The sequence below is a fragment of the Anolis sagrei genome, chromosome 1 (genome assembly GCF_037176765.1).
Source record: "Anolis sagrei isolate rAnoSag1 chromosome 1, rAnoSag1.mat, whole genome shotgun sequence".
Taxonomy (NCBI): domain Eukaryota; kingdom Metazoa; phylum Chordata; class Lepidosauria; order Squamata; family Dactyloidae; genus Anolis; species Anolis sagrei.
In genome coordinates, this window is record NC_090021.1 from 55308342 (window position 1) to 55323847 (window position 15506).

The following is a 15506-nucleotide window of genomic DNA, read 5'->3' on the forward strand; positions in this document are numbered from 1 at the left end:
AGCTTTCCACACATCCCATGCACCTCTTTTTTATGAAAAGAAATATTGCAATGGAGTAGGCGGTGAGAAGGCAGATTTAGTGTAAAGAAATAGCAGGTTGAGCACTCCTCCACCCACAGTTGCTTTCTCTGAATGCATCTAAAAGAGCCCTTCAGGCAGCTATAGCTGCTTGTATTTGTGCTCAACCTTTAACAATTACTTGCAGGGACACCGTATCTTGGTATTTTATTTTCTCCTGATATTTCAAGCATCTCTTTCGTGAGATTGACTCTGTTTCAATTGCTTCCAGTTAAAGGAACTGAACATAGGAGGGTACATCAGGAGTGGGAATGGTACGTCCCACCAGATGGCACTGAGCTGCAACTCCTAGCATTCTTTAGCACTCAATACGCTGGCTCCAGCTGATGAGGTTTGCAGCGCAATATCTGAAGAATTGCCAGTTCCCACTTCTGCAGTAAAGGCTTAAATAGGTTTTCTTGATACGACAAACCCAGGTTTCTAGGGAGAACATATATATATTAATTAATTACCTGGAACTGTCTATCTTTAGAGAAATATCGCCACAGAATGTCTCTCTTCATCACAAAGTAGATAACTTATGTCTAAATTTCATCCCGACTATATAATTACAGAATGCTTTGATCATACCTTCCTCAATGGCGTGCCTTCCAAAGATTTAGGACAAGAAACCCCATAATATTAATCACTGGCCATGCTGACTGGAGCTTGCAGGAGGTAAAGTCCAAAATATCCACATAGGGCTGCACCGAGGGCCCTCCCACACAACCCTATATCCCAGAATATCAAGGCAGAAAATCTCACAATATCTGCTTTGAATTTGGTAATCTGAGTCCACACTCAGATAATGTGGATTGATATTCTGCCAGAATATCAAGGCAAAATATACTGCCTTGATATTCTGGGATACAGGGCTGTGTGGAAGGGCCCTGGGAAAGGCTGCCTTCAACTGATGATATCTTTGGGGTTTTTTTTCAAAGTGCATATCTTTCTGTTTTGTGAATGATTAAGTCAATTACTTGGAAAGAGTTTCTGTCACAACTGACATGGTTACTTGAAGCTCGATAAATAAGCTACTACTTTTAGCTGCCTTAAAAAATTGTTATATGGCACCTTAGGTTTCACATTGGAAGAAAAGTTGAATCTAGGAAAAATAAGTAGAAAACACAGAATGTTTCAAACTTTATCTATTTACCTAACATACAGCATTTATGTTTTGATACATTGGTAGGAGCCAATATTTATTAAACTATAAATGTTAAAACTGTTTCTATAGGCAAGTGATTGTTTATTGCATTGTATCTTTGCTATTTTTTCCTTGCGTGTGACACCACTATGATTAAAGCAAGCAGTTAATTTACCTGAAAATCTGGTTTTGGCAGGGAGAAATAACCTAGGAATTCTTTCTCACTTTTAATAGTGAGTTGAAAAATAAAGTATGTGGCCATTAAAACAATAGTATACTTAAATTATATCTCAAACCTATTTCCCTTTAATTGATTGCTAGAAGCATCAACAGAAAATATATCAACTCAGTATTTATTGGTAAGTAACACTGCAATAAAGTCCTTAAAATGAGAATTATATTTATTTAATAGGCATAGTCCACATACAGAGTATATATTTCATTCTAATTGGATGCCTCATCCATTCCTTAATGTCTTGATCTTTTAAACTGCTACACAGTTTTCTTCAAGTACGAGCCATCATTCTAGAATTAAAATGAAAATGATATGTAATGTCCAATCAATTCATAAGCAGGAAAGGAAATAGCTTATACATTCAAAGTTATATTGCGATTACTCCAATGAAGTAAAGATCGTTTTAAGAATGTAAAAGTACTCTTCAGGTAACTAATTTCTTCTAGAATATTACAACTGTAGTTGCACTTCTTTCTTCAGATAATGCATGTTCATTCAATAGTCTCAGCTATAAAACATGGCTCTAAAATTTCTGAAAGGTAAAAATGAAGATTTATCTTAGAATAAGGCCACTAAAACCAATGAGAATTTAATTAGTCAAGACTAAATACTATTCCATTAGTTTCAGTCGATCCATTCAAATTATGACCGAGATTCAACACTAAAAATAGAAACAATTTAAAGATGCTGCAAAATGATTAAAAACAAGCTAACCTGCCTTTAGTGTTTGGCCATAAAAGACATAAAAATCAGGACATGTTTAATGATGAATGAAAGTGCTGCTAGGAGGTTTGAAGACCTTTTGCATAGATATTTATTTTTAAATGATGGAACGTGTCTTGGCGATGCCATTTAATGGAATGTAATGACATAGTCAAGATAAGTTCCATCATTTTTGGCTAAGGTAAAGTATCATTTTTTCTGTTCTTTAAATTAAAAAGATAACCTAGAGTAAATGTTTCCTGGATTCAAAACTGGATTTCATGCAGTATTCCGTTATGATTAAAAGATGAGCCACATTAATGTATATTTGTACATATGTACATTCTGAATGGAATAAATCCAGAAATCATACAATCAAAATATATTCAGTATTGGGCTTGTCTCTTTATGATAAGAGATGATAGAAACAATGTAAAGCTTTACCTCATGTTGTTTTAACAGCACAATCCTATGCATGTCTACTCACAAGAAAATCTTAGTAAGTTACTAGCTACATAGGTGAAGGATTTTAAAGTAAATATTTCTCAGCTAGAAATTTATGATGGAGCCCCACACACCAAATGCTATACATTAGTAATGCATTAAGATGTTTTCAAAATGGCTTGAAAATATGCAAATGTGTATTATAATTTTGCTTACATTCACAGAATAACTACATTAAATTTTGTGTGATCCTAGGGAACCATTGCATTTCTAAGAGCCAAAGCATTGTAATGCAGCAGGATTGAGAAGAGCTTTAAGACTTCACAAAAAGATTTTATTGAACGCTCCCTGCTCTCCTTTTGAGACATTTATTAGATGTCGATAACAAAGTTCAACTTCCTCATGACTTAAGCATCTCACAGGTTAGTTTGCTTGCTAGAGAAGGGAGGGTCTTTAGCATATCTCAGAATGTAAAATAGCAATGACACAAATGAATCAAAATACTATTCAAATAACATTTTCCTAACTTAAAATGGGGGGGTGGGGAAGGAATGAGAATTACACAGATTTGCAACATTGATTGGTACATCTGTATATTGACCGAACTGATAAGCCTCCCTTATTCCTTTGGCTTTTAAAAAATCAGATTTACAGTTGATTCTACATATATATGATCCAAAGACTAATTCCCACTGAGTTCAATAACAACTTACTTATACGTAAATGCGTGTAGATGGCATCCTAACGTGGAGGTGCAATTTCTGTTTGATAGCCACTTTTCAGCAGTCAAAAGCAATGGGTTTTTTTTTCAAAGTGATAATGATAAAAATGGATAATCTTTTTTAAAAAAAGCCCACAGACAATCTGTCATCAGTAAGACCCTTTAACGGGTTTAGTTGGATTTTATCACAGTAGAATGATCTTCTAGCTCTAGGCTTTAACTATACAGCATTCTTTTTGGCCTGGCAGTTGTAATGCAATGACAAAAGATAATATGTTAACTTTTTATTAAATACTTAAAGAAGGAGGCTGAGAATTGAACTGCAAGTGCCAGTCTTGTTTTGTAAAAGAGCTGCAACTGACAAAATGCATATGACAAATTTGAGGTTTAGCTCAGTGTTCAAGCATTAACTATACCCTCTTATTCATCATTTATTACAGGACAATGTTTACACCAATATTCCATACATTTAATAAAAGCAAGCCATCATAGTTGAATTAGTAGTCTAAGAAAACTCTTTCATCAAGATGGGCCATGCATGCTTTGATGTTTAAAAGTTGTTTAAAATTATGCACTATTATACAAAACTGGATTTTGTGCCATCTTAAAAAAATATAGGTGATGCAACAAAAAGAATAAATTAGCTGTGTATTAAGCTGATAAAAAGTACATAACTTTTAATGCCACACTCTGCGTATCAAAGACTGCTTTAGCAGCCAAGTATATATTTTAATTCAGTAGAAAAAAATGAATCTGAGTGTACATCATGAACAGGTGAACAAATGCAGCTGCTACTAGGAAAAGCAAAGAAAGAGCATAGTACACAGGTTTATTTTTTTCAATTACATAATAATTCTACAGTATCTGAAACCTGTATCATCCTGGAACATGGCCATACAGCCCGGAAAACTCACAGCAACCCAATGAGTCCGGCCATAAAAGCCTTCGGCAACACATGCTTAGTTATTTGCTATTTTTTTCCAAAATGTTGCTTGTGTATGCATCTCAGTTTCCCCTGTACTAAAGTTTAAAATGCTACTTTTTAAACGTTACAAGTAATATGTGTATACGCTGCACACAAAATCAAGGCTTTGATGCTCAATTGCAATTTATCTATTGCTAACATGAACAAGACAAAGTGAACTCATCAAGAGCCATTTGAAATGATCATCCAGCACACCCTATGATTTTATAAATTCAGTGCTATTTTCTATCAGTGCTAACAATTTAATATTTATTAAAATGATAATTTATTAACGCTATTCTATTGACAAAGGTTAAAAAGCTTTGTTAGGTTCTTGACTTTCAGATCCCAGGGGGGTTTTGCCACAAGCTAAATGCTATTTTAAGTTTATGGTCTTAGGATACCATGTGCCAGGATTTTGATATGGAAATACTAATGAGCAAGGAAATAAATTAGCATTTATATACAGTTGTATACACATTGATACATGAAGCTAAGCGTTTCCTGTTAACATTACATAAACCTTTTCAGTAGCTTACCCAAACTCACTTCAAATGAAATACTGCAGAACAGCATGGTCATTTTAATCACAACTTCTTACAGACTTTCAAAACCACCACATGAGTTCCTACAGCGCTTTCAAATCTAATGGAGGGGGGAAAAACTAGCATTGTTAAGTGCATTGAAACCACTACTATAAGTTAAAAACTGAACATTCCTTGACTGATATGGCATTCGAGAATATTCATGCCATAAAGTATCTCAAAGTCCCAAAGATGTGGCTATAACTATACAAACCCTTTTGAAATCATATACAATTTATAAAATGCAACTTTGCTAACTTATGTTGAAGCTATCTGGTCATAATATTTGCAATACTAGACTGTGAGGTGCTAAGCTTTATGAAAGCTGCATATAATCAAATATAGAGATTTTTCCTTCGTTCTTCTATTATTACAATCTATCAATACTGATGCATAGCATAGGTTTTTTAAGGAGTTAAGACACTAATAAGGACCGTAACAACATTCATTAGCATAACAGTCAAATTTTAGAATAGATAACCAGCAAAATAATTCTATTTGAAGTATTTCTTTGGAATGTTTTGAGAATATGGTCTAAAAAGTTAGGATATGTTTACCAGTTAGTCTGATGAAAACAACTTTTAATGCTCTCAGGTCAAAAAATTATTTGCACATAATTTGAGTGAAAGCTACGAGTTAACCGATATTTCCGTTTTATAGATTTAAATCACTAATCAATCATTCCTTCAAATTACCAGTTTTTCTCCCAGTCTTGTCCAATCCTGCATTCTTGTTACTATAGATCTGTTTCATGGATTTAGTGCTTAGTGCTATCACAGAACTCGGAATGGTGTTATAGGATGAACATCATACTTTCTCTATTATCATCCAGTAGAGATTTTCTTAACTGATTGCAATGTGCAATTCCCCAGTGCTTTTTAGTATGGAACACCTTAGAACTAGAAACCACTTTTATTTTACAGCTACTCCAAACAGCAAGCTGATAATTTCATAAAGCAATACAAATCTGTACATTATCAAAAGTTAGGGCATTATCAAAACACTCTGGAATTTCAATGTTTAAAAAGGGGAGAAGACTACCAATTGATTTCTCAGTATGTATAATTTATTGCAGTTAGCACACAGTTTAAAAATTCACCAACACACCAATAGTACAAAACTAAACAGCGTTATAAGTTATTCCCCCTCCCTTTCAGGAAAATAAAACATACTATGATTGTCAAAGCTAGATGTCAGTCTAATTTTTAGAACCAAAAAAGAATGTGAAACTAAAGGGCACCCCCAAAAACAATCACTCACATTCACAAAAATAATAATTCAAAAGTAGTCCATTTTTTCCAGACATTGATTGTCTTTTCTAAAATTAATAAAAAGAATGTATTTTAAAAACCTAGCAACTATTCAAGTAACTAAAAATAATGCTCCAAGGCCATTTTCACAGCTTTTTTTGTTTTAAATGCCATTACAGCCAAATTAACATACATTTGACCAAAGTATTTCCAAAACAGTCCAGCAATACACAATGGAGTTTTCCATTCAGTTTCTTAAGCACAAAAATAGGCTATGTTTACAGTAGTTAAGGCGATCAAATTCTAAACAAAGCGGAAAGAAGAAGAAAAACAATTTTCCATGCTACTCCCATAGACCTTATTTGTAAGTGCAAGACAGGAAAACAAACACTGTGCAAAACGCTCTTGCCCTGTGTGTTGATCATTAAAACCACACATCAGGCCACAGTCTTTGCTGCTTGGATACACAGTTCACAAACCCTCCCCCAACTTTTCTCCCGCCGTTCCCCCACCCCACCCCATGTCAATCAAGGTTTTCTAGTCCTTTCAGCCTGGGGCTTTTTCACTCCATAGAATCTTTTCAAGGGGCGAAAAATGAATGACCTATTGTCAATTTGTGCAGCAGGAATTCTAAAAATGCTCATATGGGTAATGTATGCATCAAAAGTTGGCGCTGGCATGAGTTCTGTGCAATCAGATTTTTTTCCTTGATAAATGTACACTGCACATGCAAATCTCTAAGCCTGTTTGTAAACATTACTATCTTCCTTTACATAGCTAAAATCAACATGTAGCTTTTGTTCAACTTAAAGACAGTGGGCAATTAATTTAACTTATATAAAATAAAAAACAGTGCATTTATGTTCTTCATAACACCAATTTTTCCAGTGGTGTTTTTCCCTACAAAAAATTAAATAAGTTTTAAAACTCACTCATTAAAGTTATACAATGCAAACAAAGACAAAAATATACTGAAACGCATGCATTTCCGTAGCGTTAATATTTACTTTTCAAGACTCAATGGAGAGCATTAACACAACTTGTCAATTTCCTTGACACCCCCCCAGCCCATTTAATCAATTACAGTATACAACATAATTCACATTTTAAATGCAGTTTGCAACTGTTGAAGTTGCAACATCCTTTTACATCCCAAGCATACCCTCACAGAGTCCCAGCAATTCCAGTGTATTTTCAAAAATCTGTGATGGTCATTTAAAAAAAAAAAGGGAACCGTTGTAACCCACAAATTACAATAGTATCTCAACCACTTGTTTAAAAATAGATACTCCAGCATTTCAGAAATTTATCACTTGGGTCTAAAAGCATTCAGGTTTCCCACAGCTAGAAAAGATGCATGCAGTTTTTAAACTGTAACCAAATTGATAAAACACTGGAAGGGAGTACTCTTTTCATTTTAATTGAAGTTTGAAATGATGCAGTGTTGCAAGTAAGGTTTAAATAAAACCTAAAATCACATTTGTTCATTTGCAGCTTTATTTAAAAGAAGTACTTATTTTTAGGGAAAATACGGGGAAATTAATGAAATTTATTAGTCTTATTTCTATAGTTCATATTATCAGAGCACTAAATAGTGAAATGTTCATGCCGCCTTAAAGTGCATAAAACAAGCTAATGGCCAAACTTTCAATTCATGGAAACAAGACTGCTTTTAGACTGTACCACAACTATATAGATTTATATATATATATATTAATTATATATATAAAAATTCTATTTCCAAAGTTCTTGTGAGCTATCTTCTAGTGTCCAGTCTCTGACAGTAGGTAAGCTCAGTGCTTCACTTTTGACAGACAACGAGTTCACCAACTCACAGTGAAACTTCCGAATATGTCTGTAAAGGTCTCCAGACTGTGTGAACCTCCGCTCACACCACTTACAAGCATGCGGCTTCTCCCGAGTGTGAACTACGGCATGGCGGCTCAGATTGTGGGAGTACTGGAAGCTCTTTCCACACTGGGTGCAAGTGTAGGGTTTTTCACCTGAATGAGTCCTCTCATGTCGTTTCAAGGTGTACATGCAAGAAAAAGTCTTACCACACAAGGAGCAGGTTGGGACATTGACATCAGTGGCAGGCTTGCTGCGGATCCCATCCTGCTCTCGAAAGTGCGTACTTAAATGTATCTGAAGAATGTGGGGGCTAGGAAAGACTTTGTTGCAGAGGGGGCACATGAAAATCTGGCCTGCAGGGTTAAGTATGTTGGAGACATAAGGAAGCAGACTGCTGTCCATATTCCCTTCCACCTGAACCCTCTCATTCTCTGGAGTTATCATCTCATCGTCACTTGCTTTGTCCTCTCTATCTAGCTCCCTCAAAACAGAATCTTCCCTCATAGGAGCCAGATGGGCTGGCTCATACGGTACCCTGTTATTAGTGCTCACACTTTCTTTCACAGTGCTATGTTCCATGTCATAGTCATTAGTGCCAACATCACTCTCATCACAGGAAGCTTCTTTCTCCACCTTCACCTGTACCAGGTTGTTTCTAATCATGTCCTGTGGAGAAAAATAAGAATTGTTCAGATTCTCAACTCCAGAAAGGCTTGACTTGACAGACAAGTCCAGGACACAGTCAACATCTGCTGAATCCCTCATAGAGGTGACAGACCTCTGGGACAAAGACTCTGTTGAGCTGCAGGGGCTGGCTACTGTTTTTCCAGCTGCTGTTGCGTGTGTCTCTGCCTCTCCGCCACTCTGGGGAATGCCTGCTGAGTCCGAGGGCAATCTCATCCACATGTTCCCAGGCTCGGCCGCCAAGTCCCTTTTGCTAGGCAGAATGCTCAATTTTTCATCCTCCCCTTCATCTTCATCACTGGGTATATCTCCCGCAATGTGGCTGCTGCCATCGGAAAGGCTCTCTACTTTGTCTGAACAACTCGAAGCGTCTTCTTCCTTTTTAGTACTGTCTGCTTCTGTTGTGGCTTTTTCTTTCAGCTTCTTTTTACAGACTTTGACAATATCATACATGTGGAGATAACTGGCAGCTGCTAGCACATCTTCAATGGGCAAGTCTTTGAACTGGAGTTTCCCTTCATACATGAATTCAAGAAGGAGAGCGAAAGCTGGGGCTGTAACAATGTCGCTGTTCAGATGAACAATGTCTCTTTTGTCCAGCTGGTCCTTGTAAAATAGGTGGAAATACATGCTGCATGAAGCCAGTACTGCTCTATGTGCTCGGAACTGGGCATCTCCTACCAGAACGGTACAGTCACAAAGAAATCCCTGATGTCTCTGCTCACTCAAACACTGTAGTAAATGTCTACTATGGTCAGGAAACTCCATGCTGTCTTCATAACCTAGGAGCAAAAAAGATTTAGTTAAACATTAGAAGCAATCAATCACAAGCTTACATAAGATTACACTTGACAAGATAATTTCCATAAGATGTACCAATTTTAATGAACCATCTTTGTGGCATGCAACAATTTAGACAGTCAACTTCTCATGACTTTTCTCTTCAGTTATCTTTTGTAGTTTCCTGAGTTATATTAACAATGGTAAAGAAGCATATTAGGAGTGGGGTTCTAAAATCAAGGATTCGACAAGTTAAATGTTAAACCACATCTTACTACACAAAGAAAATAACATAGATAATCCTGTGTATATGGGATTAAAATCACATTTAATTGATCAATACAACGAAGGCTTATAAAATACTTTGTCAGAGATAAAGTGGACTCATCAGTGAATGATTGCCTTTTCAATATTCTTTGTTTGGCAAAATAAAATAAAAAAAACATCAAGACAAAACTTTGTGAGAATACACTAAAATGCAAACAAGTGCAATTATACAGAAGAGATTATACTTCTGTTAATGATTCTAAATATATGGAGAACATTTCAGTTGGTGGACAGTAATCATAAAAATATTTCAGTAAGTTTTAACACAATTTCCTTTCTCTTGTGGGCACTACTTTAATATTTTTTATCTGTGTAACTGTATTCTTTAGAAGAATTTGTTAAAAAGAGCACTGAAATTTTCTAAATAAAAACTTTAAACATTTCCTCTTTTCTGTTAGTTGAAATCAAAGTTGTGGTAAACTAGTTACACACAACAGCTGTGCCTTTGAACACAGATATACCTTCTTGAAGTTACAATCCTATCCCAAGTATATTCTACAAAATACTACTGTCAGAATAAAGCAAGAAGATTTACAATACAATCACTTTAAGTGCCCCACAACCAACATCAATCCTAATCCTTAAGAGGGCTAAAAATAAAGATTGGAGGGCAGCTCACAAGGTAGCTGTGATCAAATTAGGAGGCTGAAAGGACAGAGAGGGACGAAGAAGGAAGCTTATAAACATCTGATCCAGCTGACTGTGGCCATATGGCAGCTGCTGCCCAGATAAAGAGATTAAGAATAGAGGAGTGCGATTACAGCTGTCTGGCCAATTCAGGCAGCTCAAATCTACAAGTTCTAAATTAGTCGTGAACACAGAAACCTTCCCTCAAACAATTCTTGTTATAAACTTCTTTAACACACACTGAGGAATCAAAAAGACAAAGGAAAAAGAAAGAAAAGGTAGGAAAAGAAAGAGAGGCTACCAAGAGAGGAGGGATCCATAAGTTTAACATATACACCGTTTCTATTGTTTCCCTTTAGATGTCTAAAGTTCAGTAGTTCGATCTGCAAGCACAAAGTTTAATAGCCGGAATCATCATGCACAATATTCATATCTCCTACTGTCTCTATCACACATGCCATTTATACCTCTTCACTTCTTTCATCCTTAGAAAGCAGTACCATTAGAACGGTTGAAAATACTATATTGCGCCAATAATCCCAAACTACAACACTCAGTGCTGAAGAGAACAAAAATAGGGGGGCTGCATCATTTAAAAAATTACTTCTGGTACAAGCAGACAAGAACTGAACAATACACGCCTTCACTGTTATCCCCCTTTCACTGTATTTTACTTATTCCTGCTAAACCTAATTAAACCAGGAATGGGATATCTAAAATTAAATAAACACCAAGAGAGAAATACACTATATAACTTGCCTACTGCTCTTCCTACCTTTAGCACACATAAACCTGATTAAGTCCTTTTGTCCGAGTCTTGCTGGCTCCAGGTCTGTTAGATCAGTGGAAAAAAGCAGACTAAGAGAGAGACAGATGCAAAGTGGAGATGATGTTAGAGAGGAATGAGATACCTTCCCTACACACAGATCTGCAAACACACTCACTCCCTGTCTGTGTGTTAGAATAAAAGGCTGAGGGATGGCAGGCTGTCAGCTGCTCTGACATCATGTTCAGATGGAAATGCTACCTCCAGCTGTGCTCCTTTTAATGCCATATGCTACTCCTCTACACTCCTGCCACCAGCTTTTTCTTAGGAGAACTTTTCTTGTCTGTTAGTATAAACAAAATACTTCAAAGTCTTTTTTCATAACTTTCTAACAGAGGAAAGTAAAAAAAAAACCTTAAACATATGGGGCTTCACTGCATGTATAGTATAGCAACCCTTCTGCCATAAGTTTATAGAGCATTTTATATACTATGAACTCCCTCAAGTCAAGATAATCATTTTTTACTGAAACCAGAGGTTTGTTTTAAAAGATCAGCCTTCCTGTTAGAATTCAGTACCCAATTTCTTCCCTTCTACATATTCAGATATTTTTTTCCCTTCAGATTCAGTATGTACAGATAGAAGTATATAAATACTAACATCTTGTCTAATTACTTGAGTCACATTGTTTAAAAACCCAGAACAATTGACTGCTTAGGAATTTATAAGCAATAATGAACAATGGTCTTTCAACAAACCAAATGCAAAATAAAAGATGGGTTAAATACTCAAGCTGCACTGAAGACGTACTACCTGCAAACTTGTACCATGCAAGGCCAGGAATAACATCAACACAGACAGAGAGACATTTCTCTGGTTGTTAAATTTCATACTGTGTCCTGCAATTCTATATTTGAAAATAGTCAAGTAAAACTTATTTAACTCTGTCTTAGGAAATATTAAACACTATTTTTGTTTTCTTATTAAACAGAAGTACTATCACTTATATTAAAACATTCTTATTACTTCCTGTACTATGGATACATAGAAGTCATTCATGTAAATGACAAAGATGGGATCCCACTTTTTATTCAGCAGGAACATTTTCTAAGAGCAAAATAAGATAAAACGAGGCAGCTGTTTATAAACATATTAGAATTAAGCTAACTTTATGTTCAGTTAAATAGGTTCTCCACTCTATGTGCTGATCACTTCTATTTTACTCTCATAACTATCAGCTAATCCAAGACCAATACCACAATTCTTAGCAAGGTACAACATTTCTGAAGTGGGGAACATAGTACACAAAGTGGGAGCATGTTGAACAGTTTAACCTACAATGTTTTTCCCCTTTGCACTTCTTAAAGAGACACAAAGTTGAAGGCTCATCCAAACTACTCATATAATTTATTTTACATTGTAAAGGGCACAGGGAGCAAATCAAGCATAGAAGAGAAAAGTGGAAGAAGAACAGCCGGAAAGAAGGAAACAACAGCCTAACATAGGAACTGTCCAGACTATGACCATAGCTACTCAAGCAACAACAAAAGGAAAGCAGCTTGGAAAAAGATCAACAGATGAGTCCTGGGAGGAGCAGAGCCTCTCTTCACCCTCCTCAGCCCCCTCCACAGCTGCATTGCACCCCACATCATTTCCCCTCCTCACCTTCAGCGCCACAAGACCAGAGAAACTCACAGACTCCCTCTGCTCCTGCCACACACAAAGAACTCCCTCTCCGCTCCCCACATCTGCTCCTGATCCCAGCCCACTCCAGGCAAGCCCCCCTCTCCTTGCAAGAGAGGCTGCAAATTCAGAAGCCTACCACACTCTCCCTGGTAAAAGGAAAGGAGGGGGCTGCCATCTTCTGTCCCGAAGTCACAACCTGTGCCCCAATTCTTCCCCTGCTGCTAAGGGACACACACCTGCTCCCCATTAACCCCTCAGGGGCTCCTCTCCTCCCACCCATTTGACACCTGACCTCTCTTCCTGACCCCAACCCAATGCCAGTCCTAGAGGGCAGAGGAAGCAGAACCCCTCCACTCCAAAATAACCCTCCTTCTACCTGTTTGCCCCTCTCCTTAGCTCACTTTGGAGCCCCACTTCTTACTCAAGACCTCCCCCCCCCCCCAACCAGCACACTCCTTAAGGGACCCTCTCCCCCTCAAAGGAAGACATCTCTTTTCCCCCTCTCACCTGTTAGCCCCTCATCCCCAACTCACTTTAAGCCTGGAATACCCTGGAGCCTCCTTTTGGCCCCTCTCCCTCCAATGATCTCAGCTCCCTTTATGCTTTCTATCTCTTGGCCTCCCTCCACCCTTCCTATAAGAGGACCCTTCCTCTTCAAAAGAAGACCCCTTTCCTCTCCCTCTTCCTGGTCACCTCTCTCCTTTCATAGATCAAAACTCACTTCAAGCCTGGGAGCCTCTCCTGGACACCTGGGAGCCCCCTTGAAGCCAAGGGACGCCAACCCAATGCCAGTCCACGGAGCAAGAGGAAGGGGAGCCCCTCTACTCCAAGAAGACCCCTGTTTGCCCCCCATTGCTCCCAGCTCTCTTGAAGCCAAGAACCCTTCCTTAGCCTTGAGCCCCCTTTCCTCCCCTCTCTCTGTATGTACCCCAAATCACTTTATCCCAGCTCACCTCGGAGCCCCTGCCTTTCTTCCCCTGCTTCAGGTCTGCCCCATAAGAGACCCCAACTCCTTTGAAACCAATGACTCTCCAAGATAAAGGAAAGGGGGGGGGGCTGTCATGTTCCGTCCTGAAGTCACAACCTGTGACCCCAATTCTTCCCCTGCTGCTAAGGGACACACACCTGCTCCCCATTAACCCCCCAGGGGGCTCCTCTCCTTTCACCCATTTGACACCTGGCCTCTCTTTCTGACCCCAACCCAATGCCAGTCGCTAGAGGGCAGAGGAAGCAGAGCCCCTCCACTCCAAAGGGACCCTCCCTTCACCCACTTTGGAGCCCCACTTCTTAGGGGCAAGAATAAGCCCTCTCCCCCTCTCACTCCTTCCAACCTGTTGGCCCCCTTCCCCACATTTATCCCGACTAACTTTGAGGCAGGGACCCTTTTTGAGAAGCTGCTTTACTTCCGGCCTCTCATGGGGGGGGGCTCACAAGAAGACCCTTCCCCTAAGGCTCCCCACTCCCTTGAAGCCAGAGACCCCCGCCCATGGCCAGGCCAGCCCGGCTCACTTTCAGCCTGGGAGCCCTCCTTCCTTCTTTGGGCCTTCCCCCTCAAGAAAGCTCCCCAAAACAAGGCCCCTCCTCCCTCGAAGACCACCCCCCCTCCCCCAGGCGAGCAACCTGCTGCTCCAGAAGCCACAGTCCCGGGACTCACACTCCAGAAGGGCCCCACGGCGTCCCAGCTGCCGCTTCCTTCCTTCCTCCTCCTCCTCCTCTGGCCACCGCCGCAGCCCCCTTCCGCCTCCCCTCCGCCCGCCCGCAAGTGAGGGAGTGAGTGCGCGCGGGACCTCTGGGAGGGGAGGGGGGAAACCGTGGAGCGGGGGGGGCCCCTCCCGCGCGCTCTCAACGGCGGCCCCCCCTCCGAGCAGCAGCAGCAGCAGCAACGGCCGAGCGCGAGGGCGAGGGGGGCGGGGAGCCAGGCGCACGCAGCGCGAGGGGGAGGGAGGGGGAGGAGGAGGAGGCACGCGCGGCGGCGTCGGCGGCGGCACAGACGGGGCCCAGGCTGCGGCAGCCAGATGTTTCCTCCCCTCCCCTCCTTCCCTCCCTCTCTCTCTCTCTTTCCCCCTTTCTCTTCCTTCCCCCGGCCCGTTTCCCTCCTGACTGACAGCCAGGACGGCCCCCTCGAGCGCTTCCGTCCAATCGGAAGGGGAGAGGGATGCTGAGCGACAAGGCGAGCCCGCCCAATGGGAAAGGGAGGAAGCCCAGGAAAACTCCGGGCTGCGGCTAATCAGGGCTCTGGGGGGCGGGGCCTGCGAAGGAGGGGGCGGGGCCTGGGAGTCCCGGGTCAGCACGCGCCTCCTTTTCGCCTCTTCTTTCTCTTTCTGTCTTCCCGGGGCGCGGTGCATGCCGGGGGAATAGAGGTGCCCCAACTTCATTGAGTCCATGGGGTGCTGGATAGATTGTATCTTCTTTTGCAGCTTTCGCTCCTGTTTACATTTTATTCATGGGAGTGGAGGGAAGGATCCACACGCCTGCTTTTATTGGCGAGCCACCTCCTTTCTTGGGAGGAGGTGACCTTGCCCAGTTCAAGAAGGCAGTTCTTCAGAGAGATCTGGAGGGCATTTGGAGATTTAATCCGTGTTTATACCGGTTTTAAGTGACTCACACTAGAGAATGAATCCACTTTAAATCCGGTTGCTGCCTCCAGCGGAATTCTGGGGTTTGTATTTAGTGAGGCTGTT

At 40.1% G+C, this 15506-nt stretch overlaps 1 protein-coding gene across 5 annotated transcripts; it reads right to left on the reverse strand.

Annotated features, from left to right (window-relative positions):
- Positions 1-5898: 5898 nt before the first annotated feature.
- On the reverse strand, positions 5899-14556 carry ZBTB18 (zinc finger and BTB domain containing 18). 5 transcript variants are annotated; one of them, XM_060753912.2, is made up of 2 exons: positions 14480-14556; positions 5899-9421 (listed from the first exon to the last, which is right to left on the reverse strand). In XM_060753912.2, exon 2 carries the CDS (start codon positions 9405-9407, stop codon positions 7839-7841), a length of 1569 nt encoding a protein of 522 aa, XP_060609895.1. In that variant the 5' UTR covers positions 9408-9421; positions 14480-14556; the 3' UTR covers positions 5899-7838. The 5 variants fall into 5 exon arrangements, with proteins under 5 accessions (XP_060609895.1, XP_060609898.1, XP_060609894.1 ...); XM_060753915.2 differs by lacking the exon at positions 14480-14556 and adding an exon at positions 12805-12876; XM_060753911.2 differs by lacking the exon at positions 14480-14556 and adding an exon at positions 11149-11506.
- Positions 14557-15506: the final 950 nt, after the last annotated feature.